Genomic DNA, 12,412 nt, shown 5'->3' on the forward strand with positions numbered 1-12,412 from the left:
GTATGGCCAGTTTTATACATCACTCCTTCCCAAAGTACCAGGTTCAATTTGAACCTTGGCTAACCTAAGGGCACATCCTACAATGCTGACATCACAAACACTCCAGTTATAGCTCCTCCCTGGTATTCAGGATCAACATTAGGCTTATATTAGTCTCCTATTGTCTGTTTCTACCACATAAAGGCCGCGACACACTGCACGCGAAGCCGTGCACAGCAAAGCAAAGCTATCCGGCACGGAGCTTCGCGTGCAGTGTGTGAGCTGAGTTCAGTCAGATGATTGACTGCACCTTCAGCCAATCGGCTCGTGCTTAACAACAGGCCAGACGTCGCATCCCGTCGCGCAGGTTTATACACGCGAGCTGATTGGCTGAAGTTGAAATTGTTCATCTCGGCACGCTCAGCTCCGCAAACTCTCTCGCCAGCTGAGGTGCCCAGGAGAAAATGACATGACACACTGCTCGCAAAGGCAGCGCGCCACCGCTTCGCGTGCAGTGTGTCACAGCCTTAATTCTTTTTGAACTGCTGTCTGTTTGCCCACTACTATTGGGAACTTTTAATAGAATGGCTAATGCTATTTAATACACTGTGAACTGTAAAACATTTTGTAACCAAAATGAATGGTCTGGTGACAGTCTCTATAAAAGTCACAGATGTACCTTAGTGCCCTACATCATATGCATCTGCACATTAGAGATTTATAAATTATTTTAAGGGCTATCATTTTTGTGTGTAATTAGCATTAAACTCAAACTCTTTTTCAGTAAGGAATCCATATTAAACAAATACACATTGACCAGCAAAGTATTTCTTTCCATTTTTGCCCACAAACATAGTCCTCATGTTTCCAAGCTACTCTCTCAGCTCAGCTTCCCTGAATTTCTTCAGTACAAGATCACAAGGGACAGAACAGTCTCCAACAGACATCTATCCAAGAGCTTGAAGAAGGGAAGAAAGGGGGGAGTGGGGGGGAATACACTTACCTTACCGTGTCTGTGTGCTTGTGGAGACACATTGCTCCAGTTTTCATAAATTCCACCGAAACAGAATCTGGAGCAGAATCAACATCTGTCTTCAGTTTGCTCAGGTAAAATTTAAAAATGAGAGAGAGATAAGCCGATTGGTTGCAGTGCAAGTTTGCTCCAGTTTTCATGAATTCCCCCCATGCAGCTTACAAGCACACTCCATAAGACCCTAAGGAAAAGGAGCCAACCTCTAGCAAGATAAGAGGGCCAGTGCCCAGGTACCAGCTGATTCTGCAGGAAACTAAAACTTTTAAAACATGAAGTAGCAGCATTCATTGAAAGTGATTTGATCAGCATTTACAATACATTATAAACCTTTTAAGTTTAATATTACTTTAATTAAATGAAACAATATTTTCAGCTTATTTACAGTGTTGCAAACCTTAGATTTTCACCCTTTTTGCAAAATCCCTATTTTACATTTACATGTATGTTATCTGACAGTTTTAGATTTAAAAACTATGATTTTAGTGTATTTTTATTTAAAACAATATGATTTGTATAAACAATTTACATCTGCCATACAAAATGAACATTATTAGGCATATACCTTAGAAAACACAAAGGTTTGGGGTACTCTTGGGAGTTCTCAGGATTGTAGTAAGTACACATGCAAAATACAAAACAATAACTGTTTTCGTGCCCAATGTACAAAATGGTAAAAAAAGCTATTTTTAAAACTCTTTGGGCCCATTTGCATTTGCAAGTTGCAGTATAATGAATGGGCTATGAACAAGGCCAGGATTGGCCAAAACACATAGGTATACAGTACTGTTTTATCCTGTTATAAAACAAATGCATGGCTTTTTTTGTCATTTCCACCTTTGTAAATGATTAGCATTTATTGTGGTAATGTAGAGGTGCAGTGAAGATGTATATCTGTGTGTACATTTTCGTGACTCATTGCTGGCTTTTTAATGGACATTGTAGTGAGTCCGAGTCCTAGTTCCCTCCACAGGAAACTCAATCTGACACTAGGGTTGGATTGTCTCGTACAGCCTGTAAAACAGCTGACCCCCTCCCTGTGAGTCAGCGTAACAAGATCACTGTACACCAGCACTGCCACTTCAGGTCTCCCTGCACTGTCCAGGGGCTGCTGCCACTATGAATATTAATGAATGGGGGGGGAGATAGCTCAGTTTCCACAGAGAAGCTTGCGCACGAAGGAAGCATAGCATTGTGGGAAATGTCGTTTTCCATGCCATACATTGTAGTTCCCACTGTGCACAGAAGCCTGAAAATTACACAGGCTGCTTGCAGAGCACAGAGGTGACCACTTGAAAAGAAGCGATGAGGACATACTAACAAGTTCATATACAACAACTGCATATGCCTGCTTCATGCACACTTGGTGTACATTGCTGGTATAGGTTTCTTTAAAAATACCTCAGCAAAAGGTGGAAATGGGCTTTAAATATCGTGCTGCCTTTTTGGACTATACAATGAATGGGTTGCCTTAATTCATCACACTGCAGTAATCTAAATGGGAATGTTAGGAAAATACTTGTAATGACACCAAGCATTTATTTGTAAGAACTACATAAATCCTTTTTAAATTGTCTAAATTCTCCATAACTTCGTTTAAATGTATTTTCTTTATAAAACATATGCCAGCAAGCAAAGCATGCATCTGCAGTTGCTGTATATGAACACAGAAACTTGCTTTTTTTTTGTTAGCCTTCCTCTTCATGGAATTGGCCAACTCTACGCTGTGCAAGCAATGCATGTATATTAGAAATTAGCTCTTGCTGTGAGCCCCAACTTCCCCTGACAGTGTATTGTGTGCAAAGGTAGAACGGGTGTTCAGTGATCATGTTACAATGAGTCACAGGGAGGGGGGGGTAGCGGTTTAGAGCCTGCTTTACAATTCGACCACCCAGGTGTCAGACAGGTTTCAGGCCTAATAAAAACGTAAAAAATGAGGAAAGCCTGCAATGTGAGTCATGAAAATGTACATACGTATAAATCACTGCACCTCTTCATTACCACAATAAATGCAGATACTTACAAAAAGGTGGACATGGACTTCAAGTTGTCACCTTCTGTATTATATTATGATAATCTAATACAGAAGGTGACATATGATAATCTATTACATATTTGATGTTCTTTTCTAAATTTTGTATATATGAATCTAACTCCATGGTATCTTAATGCATTAGGCTATAGCATGGCACACTTCTTTCACAATCATAGCTTAGTTCTGTTTTGGTATAGTCCCTTCCAACCCCATTAATGGAGGGAGATCACTTAGGCAAGAGTGCGGACAAGACACCCCTCAGTAGTGTGTATTCAGGTGAAATAATTCTTCTTCATACAAGTAATTCACAATTCTGCAAAATAATCTTTTGGGACCTTTTCACCACTTCATCACCCACTGCTTCCTTCAGGTCCCACAGCGATCCTTTTCAGACACTGGATAACCTCCGCTTATGTATATTGTCCTCATCGCCAAGCCTGGGTTGTACATCACATGGTGCATGTGCATGCAGTGTACATGGAAATCATAAAATCACCTTGTTGCAAAAAAGTTTTTTTGGCAAGAGATTTGCACTGCACAAACTGATTTATTTTTTTTGTTCCACTTTAAAGCTTTTTATGGCAGTTTAGTTTCACAGTTAAAGCACCTACAAAAAGTATTCATACCGTCAGAAGTTATTTAAATACAGTGGAAAAAAAACAACATCTGATTATAGATGTATGGGCAGTCATTTTTTTTTTCCGAATAATTTTGGTGTACCCATGATATGTTATGCCAGTTTATATGAACAGCAAAGTATATACTAGGAAAGTTAAAATGCAGTGTACCATTTACATTTATTAACAATTAACCTAGAAGGAAGTGCAAAGTAAGGCACTGGGTTTAAGAAAAACATTATTAAAATAAAAATATATATGTTTGGAGGTTTAATTTTTCTTTGATGGCCATAAACACATAAAACTGTACTAACTGCCAGGTTTAAAAAAGGTATTTAAAATAATCAATTTTTTTTTAAAGCTAGCAACATAAGAAAATATAGTTTCTTGCAGGCCCTTTAGTGCAGGGGTCTGTCTCGTCTTACGCTCTTTGCAGAACAAAGAGTAATACAACATTGGTGGTTAGGGAAGCACACTTTTCAGTACAATATTTTTTTTAAAAACCGTAAAACGGAATGTGTGCGTTACCTTTTTTAGATTATTCATGTAAACAAGAGGTAACAAGTTAAGTTACATTTAAAAAAATATGTTGTAAAGGCTTCAGTAATCAGCCTAAAAACCTGAGTGCTGTCATACCAGAGAACCCAAGCAGTATGAAAATGACTTTAGGTAGGCGCCATCTGTTAGAGTTTAGTTCATGTGGCAAGATCTCTAGAAATGTTATATAGACAAATGTCCCAGCAGCCAAACCTTCTAGAGTACTCTGAACCAGACCACTTCCATTGGCTTCATTCTGCATAACCCCAATTCCTATAGCAATGCCAATTGGCGACATAAGTGCAAATACGACAATTGACAGCACAAACCATCGTGTTTTTACATTGCTCTGCATTAAGAGCAGGGATAGGCTAATGGCAATTATACTCTTATGAATGAGGATTGCAATGGCTATCTGTAGAACCTCTGACTGGCCATTCTGTAATCCAATGGCAATCCCTTCAAATATAGAATGCAGAGACAAGGACAGGATGAGGATAAAGGACCGGAAGGAGGAGTGAGCATTGAAATCCACGTGAAAGTGGTGTCCTGCTTGTTCCACATCGTGATTCTGGCCACCATAAGAATGGCGATGTACGTTTTCTTCTCTAGACCGAGAGTTAGCAGGGCTGGATAACAGTGGTGCAGTCTCTTCAGTCATACTATGACTACATTCCAGGACAATGCGTTCTATAATCAAGACAAGCAAGACTCCGGCCCCCAAGATAAATTCTGGGAGAGGAAAACTTGTCTAGAAAGAAGAAAAAAACAGAACCAGATTAGTTCAGGCAGTAAATATATAAAATAGACATATTTATATAAGCTGCCCTTTCCATCTAATGTAAAAGCTTTTCTTTCATTTGGTCTAAACATACATTTTTGTATATGCTTGGGACAGCCCAGCACCTTTTTGTATTCCCTTCAATATGGCTATATAGTAGGACATAGATGTCGTTTGCAATATATTCATCTCCGATTGGAATTTACAACCTTATTAAATCAGAATAGTATGACTCAAAATAAATTAGCCAAGGAAAATGCCACTAATGAAAACAATGCCATTCCTCTTATAATGCTATTTAACAGAGGTTGTTGTAAACTATTTAATGTTCCCCCTCTCCTGGTCATAGTTCTCTAGAGACCCTTAGATAGCAGCTGTGACTACTCAGACTTGACACTCCCAAGTGGATTTTTGCAGTTTTCACAGCTGCTAACTAGACATTGCTAGAGAGCTATTACATGAGCGAGCGAGCAATAAAGAGCTCACAAGAGTCACTATGCACAGGTACTGTGAGATGGGACAGCAAGAGGGATGGCTTGGTTTACTTTAAAGGCAAAGACTAAGGGTTCCACAGCAAACTTGTGTCCATCTGTGGGGAGTAAATGTTCCCTCGTGAAAAACTGTTCAGGCAGGTTAGAGAACCTGAAAGAATATCCACTCTTCCCATTGGAGAAAGGTAGTACAGGAAGTGTCTTTTGCAGGTAGTCTTCACCCTACACTCTCCGCAGGTGCAACAGTATTCTGCAAAGTGGCTTAACACTACTGAACTAGTTAGCACGAGTCCCAGCATACCTACGTCTCCACACAGCCAAAGCTAGATGACAACCAACAGATTTTAAACCAGTCACTAAATTAGCCATATACTGTAGAACACCATGGGACGTTTAATCCTACAGACATCAAGGGCACCAGTTGGGGGACATGTTTAGATGTAGGGATGCAGCTAACGATTATTCTCATAATTAGTTAGCCGATTAATCTGATTCAAAATAAAAAAAGTATCGCTCCAGTGATGGACTTTTATTTGTATTGAGATTTTTGTCCATCACAGGAGCGAGCTTGGAGCTGTGGTTACATTACAACACACACAGGGACCCAGGGGAACAAAAGTAGCCACCCTCCAGAAGAAAGGACAGTGTCCAGCAATACATTATACAGCATAGCAGCGTGCATGGAGCCACGAGCAAGGCAACTAATGGAATGCCAACTAATCGATGGAAAATGTTGGCAATGTTTTCCATCATCGATTGTGATTGACTTAGTCGATTAGCTGTTGCAGCCATATTTAGATGTGTAGCTCTGCAGGAAAGACTAAACTGTAGAGTTTGACAGCATGGAATGGAACGATATGGAGGTGTTATCCAAATGGGTATTGGCCCAAAGTATACCAAATGGATACAGCTCCTATATTCCTTTCCTAAGGCCAGAATAAAAATTAAAAACAACTGTGTCTCATAACCTTTTCCACTGTGGAGGCACGAGATGGGGCTGCCCGCTCTTGCTATTATTATTTGCACTAGCGATTAAACCCCTTGCATGGCTGGGCTGCATTCTTAAATTAATAGGTTTTTAGACATGATGGGAAAGATAAAATAACTGTATGCAGATGATGGCCTTTTATTCTTGGGAAATACTAAAACCTCCCTGGAATATGCTATGTGCACAGTACAAACCCTTTGATGGATTTTCAGTATGCTTAACAGATTGGGACAGGTCAACCCTACTAGACCCGATTCAACAGTCACTCCCTGTCTGTGAACATCAAATTAGAATAGTTGACTTCTTCCAATGCTAGGCTGTAATAATTTTGGATGATCTGCTGGATCATATAAAAACTTAATTTACTCCCCTTGTTCTCCATAGTTTAGGTGCCCATACACCCATTGATTTTGGCTCAGAAATCGCCCACAAATGGTCGTTCGAACGATAATCGATCAGTTGATGGGACACAAACTATTTTAAATCCTGTACTTTTGGGTGAATTTCTTCAATCGGTCAGGCTGGAAAAGGTTTCCGAATCGTACAAAAATCGATGGATTAGTGGCGTGTTTTTGTGTGTGATATAGATATAGATAACAATATTGCAGCAAGAACATTGCACATGCGCAAACGAAAATTCAGTCGACAAAATTTGGCAGGATAGTATTGCTAACGAACATTTATCGAAATTTGCATTGGTCTGTGCTTAATGGGCTATTTGAGCTAGAATCGAAAGAGGGTTCTTGGCAGCAACAAAAATTTCAGATTGAAAATCTATAGGTGTATGGCCAGCTTAAGAGTCCAAGAAAAATTTAAATGGTAACCCCAAATCAAAACACTATTTGGATACACAAAAATGGTTTTACAAATTAATTGTGCAAACCTCCTCTAATAAAATGAGAAACAAATCTCCACTGGGAGTACAGGTGCCCATACACTGTGCGAATTTCAGCCGATTCTTGAGGAACTGGCTGAAATTCTCAGTGTGCGCCGCTGTTGGCACCCTTTTGCTCGACATCACTCGATCAGCTGATTGAAGGAGCTGGCTGGAAAATCTTCGTATGGCAAAGCCTGCAGCCGATGAGCGACCAGCACTGTTCAGGTATTCTGACAGCAGAGATTCCTCAATTGCCACACTGGTAGTGATAATGGAAGAATATGCTCTATATTTTTCATTGAGCCTGCGGGTGAATGAAAATAGGAGCAGTGTATGGCTGGGCCCTAGGATGCTTGGTGGTCCCTACCGCATGGTTGGTTCTTAGCTCTATTAAATGAGGGTGACATACCTCGTGCATGAACAGACTAGTATTTTAACTTTGAAAGCAGGTTTTTTTTTTTTTTTTTTTAAACCTACACGCTATCCTACTCTTAATCAGTATCATAAACTGGTATTACTTATATCCCACAAACTGTGTTTTTCAGCTATCTGAACCACCCCTTTATCACAAAATGACCACTCTTATGTTAGACAAAATGCATTTTATTTTTCTAATTGCACAATTTCAGTGTGAGAGGCCTCATGTGAAAAATATTAAAAATATATAAACACACACTGCTTACTAGTTCTTTGAACCCATGGTCACTGGCAAGTAAAGAAATTTTCAGGGTGGAGGTCCATTTGCAGATGAACAGTGGCTCGAAGTGCTACACATTAATCCTCTGTCACAAAGTATATTGGACATGTTTAAAGAATATATCTGGAGATGCCCAAAACTGATCCGGTGCTGGCATGATGTGTTTGATATTAACCGTTTGTTCCAACTCCACTGTTCGCCTGAGCCAAAATGGGCCTTTTGGAAATCTTGGAGCTTCCCTTTAATGACCCCAACTGCTTTTAGAAGCAAAACCAGAACTCTACACATGGCCAAGGAAACTACTGCACAACACTGGCCCTCTCCCAGCCCCCTACCACACAGCTTTGATAGAAAAGGTGAACTCTATCCTCTACCTGGAAAGCTTAACCTGTACCCATAAAAGGTAGCTTTGAAACATTTGTGATCTAGCATCGGTGCCTGACTGACCCTACGCTTGCAGAGTGTATTCATGACTAACAATGGGGTTGTTAGTCATGAATACACTCTACGGAGATCATGGCAATTAAAATAGACAGCCGATATGCATCCCCTGCCACATGCTGTGCATTTGGTTTAGTACATTCGGGCACAATAAAGATCACAGGGACCACAGTTAATATTTAATAATAAATATAATCATTTATTTCATGTGCATAAGATATACAATTTACCGGACATTGTATTCTTCTTCATGTAACATTGTATACGGCATTGCTCTATTTCAAAACTGTATTGGAGGTTTATAGCAACTACATTCTTTAAAGTGGCTTGAAGACTGCTTTATCTTACACTGTAAGCGACACAGTCTTGTTTTGTACTTGTTTTTGCATTTTCCTATATATGCAATAAAAATAAAAAACCTTTAAGTACTTTTGTTCTCCTTTAAGAACATCTTGGAAAAAAAAAAACACCCCTCAGTAAAGACACTAGGAGCTGGGACAAAGGGGCCTGTAAAGACAAAATAGTATGGTCCTCAGACAAGATGGGACCTGTAGATCTGCATTAGGGATACTAGGTTTGTAAATGTATGGAATAGAGGGTACAACAGTGGTACTTCCTGAGACTTAAATAACCGTGAGGTATAAAGAGAGAAGGAAGTGGGCCATGGTGGGACTTGTAATTCTAAGGAGACAGGAGAAATACTAGAATGAGAATGTCGTTCTACAAAAGACAGGAATGACTGCAGTGGCATATGCTGGAACCCAAAACTTCTATAAAGACATTACGTGCAAGAGAGACATGGTGGAATTTGAAGTTCTACGGACATAAGAGGGTCTGCCATGGGAAATATTAAAGGATGCAAGCATTCAGTATACACATGCATGATCTACATTGTTGAAAGACAAATGCCGCACTTTTTTTTTTAGCAAAGTTGTAGAGATATGTTTTCTCTGTGGTTATTCCCACATAAGAATGTGAGAATAAGCACATCTCACATTTATAAAAGGAACCTATCCGGACAGAAATCTAGGAACTTGCACTCCGGACCTTTGAAGGATCATGCTCTGGTGTTGTTACCCTGATCCTTTTTTCAATACTTGGTGAATCACTGACCTGGAACAAGTATGTGTATAATACAACAGCAAATATGTAAATCCAGAACAGTGACTCATTAATAGTGAGCAGGGACAAAGTTTTATGTGCTAAAGCGGTTAACTTTAAAAGAGGAGTAAAGCCAAACCTCTTTTGAGTCACATAAGTCATTTACTAACATACTCTTGTGACCCTAAGTCAGCAGGTGGCAGGCTAAAGCCAGTTATCTGATGAGTGCAGAGCCACAACTAAAGCTGGCCATACACCTATAGATTATCTGCAGATTTTTTATGGTCAGATGGAAAAAGCGCAACAAATTCCTCCATCTATGCTAAACTGTGTGACTGGAGGAATCTCATGCTGGGTCAAGCTTCAGTATCTTGCTAATCGGCTCCGCTGGCTGTCATAACACCTGAACAATCTGATTGGATGCAGCCATTGTTCAGGTATTCCGAGAGCCAACAGGTATTCCGAGAGCCAACAGGGCCGACTAGCAAGATACTGAAGCTTGGCCCAGTGGGAGATTCCTCCATCCACACAGTTTAGCATAGCTAGAGGAACCTGTTGCACTTTTTCCATCTGGCCATAGAAAACCTAAAAAGGTGTATGGCCAGCTTAAGAAGGATCCCAACATTTTTATTTTTTTCGGGACCCACTCTGGCTGCCCCACTACAGCCAGAGCCAGCCAAGCCTGTTCCCCCAATGAGTGCTGGAGGAAGAGAAAGGGGGCTGACTGTCACTGTTCTTTGCAGGGAGAAGAGCCCGCGAGCTGAGTGAATGTGGTCGCTCAGCTCTATGTATAGAGTAGATTTCACTCTCCCCACACATCTTTAAAAGTAATTAGCAATGGGAACTCCCATATGTCTATTCGGACAGGCTCCCTTTAGCGCACACACTTTACTCAAATTTGACATACTGTTATTTGCTCTTTCTCCATGGCCTCCTTCATGTCACTAAGAAAGTCAGGAACGATATCCAGTAGACAGGCACCCAAGAACACTCCCCCGGCTATGCAGCTAATAAAGCTCAAGCACATTTGATGAATCTCTGGAAGAAGAAGAAAAAAATAAATGAAAATACATAGGATGAAAAATCTACCTCAAGAATTATTCAATGTGTAGCTAAATGACTACCATACAGCAGCAAAGTGAAAGCTAAAGTCTAGGCAAACAGCTAAATACACTGTCAAAGTACATATATAGCAGTTGTTATTGGGATGTTATAGCAGCTGTTATTGGGATGCTTTTTTTGGTTCTGGTCTGGACATGGTGTGAACAAGCCCTAAATTTGACCAATGCATGGTCAGCTTTTGGTTGCAGCTGGGCACCATTGCCAGCATACCAGAGTACCAAAAATATATTTGTTATATAGGAGTTTTTTTTACTTGCCAAGGATTTGGATTTTTACACAGTCATAAGATTTATACATACCCACCAGACTGCATAGTTGGAGACTTTTCTTACCTGCAGTTAAGCATTACAGTTTGGTCAATCCCCTACTCCCAGCCACTGAAGGAGCAGCAGATGACTGATTAGGTCATCTCATTGCTCACTCTGCTCTCCCCTTTTGCAGCATGTTCCTTATCAGCACATGGAGATCTAGTACTGCCCTTCTTCCATCAGCACTGAAGTAGGGGAATTTAAGGACATTGAGACTGTCGTCAGATGATTAATTGCAACAAATCTTCCCATAAGATTAGATTTGCATTTAACATATTTTAGCCAATTGTATTTACCCATAAAAGCCTCCATCACTGTAGACATTCAAAAGACAAAGTCCATGTGCACACCTAAGCACACTGGGAACACAACAAACATGGGAAAGTAGCTCATGTTGCTAATTCTGCTGCAGACACCCCGCATTTTTCCCCCCACGTGTTTGTGCGCTTTTTAACATTTGAGAAAACAAAAGTTTTCCCGGCCAACGACAATAAATAAAAAAAAAATCCAGGATACGTGACGGAATCGGCACATCAGCCACTGTGCAGTTTACTGCGGAGGCTGATGTGAATGGGCCCTTAAAAAGGTAGCCATACACTGGTCATTTAGCCTTGGGCTGAAGTATAAAAAAATAAAACCCCACCAGATCCCCCCCTAACCGGGCCAACACCATGGATTGTGTAATCCTCCTCCACCAAGCTATTATATTCTGACAGCAGCACACCTGCCGATGTCAGGATTCAATAGTCCAGCGAGCAGATTGGCTGCAGTCACTGTTCAGAGAAGAATTTCCTGATGGGCACCTTCAACAAAAGTTAATCTAAAAATAAAAAAACACTTTTTTTTTGAACAGGGCCACTCACTGGTTGAATTTGAGCTAAACCAGCAGGATGCAACCTAACACTATGTTCACACCATGTCCGGACCAGGTCTGAAGCAGATCTGCAAACGCAGTGCGTTTTTGCCACTTTTTTTTAAGCTTAAACTGGGCTTTCAGGTGCAGAGTGAGTGAGTTTGCATGCATTTACATGCATTTCAGAACAGAGAAAGTAAGACGAGCAGTACGTTTTTTTTGTCTGGACCGGAATGGACTGCGCTGGTGTGAACAGAGCCCAGAAATACCATAGGGGTACATTGGGATGCTTTTATGGTTCTGGTCTGGACATGGTGTGAACAAGCCCTAAATTTGACCAATGCATGGTCAGCTTTTGGTTGCAGCTGGGCACCATTGCCAGCATACCAGAGTGGTCACTCGAGTAAAACTTTATAGTATTCCTCTTGCTACATAAGGTTATACAGGGAGGTGAGGGGAGGAGTGGAGATGCTGGGCCAGCACAGGCAGTAATTAAACGCTCCCTTACACATATCCCTCCCCAGCAGCGTCAATCTCCACCAGCACCTTCAGCAG

The 12,412-nt window shown here is 40.6% G+C and overlaps 1 protein-coding gene across 1 annotated transcript in view; it reads right to left on the reverse strand.

Moving 5' to 3' along the window:
- Positions 1–4,245: 4,245 nt before the first annotated feature.
- LOC108795624 (zinc transporter ZIP1-like) overlaps positions 4,246–12,412 on the reverse strand; it is a 12,847-nt gene continuing 4,680 nt past the window's right edge. The window contains exons 2-3 of the mRNA XM_018566912.1: positions 10,482–10,612; positions 4,246–4,949 (exon numbers count right to left, since the gene is read on the reverse strand). Of these exons, the coding sequence (XP_018422414.1) occupies positions 4,269–4,949; positions 10,482–10,612 (812 nt within the window). The 3' untranslated portion in view covers positions 4,246–4,268. The remainder of the gene's footprint in view (positions 4,950–10,481; positions 10,613–12,412) is intronic.

Source organism: Nanorana parkeri, unplaced genomic scaffold (genome assembly GCF_000935625.1).
Source record: "Nanorana parkeri isolate BGI_ZX_2015 unplaced genomic scaffold, ASM93562v1 scaffold987, whole genome shotgun sequence".
NCBI lineage: Eukaryota > Metazoa > Chordata > Amphibia > Anura > Dicroglossidae > Nanorana > Nanorana parkeri.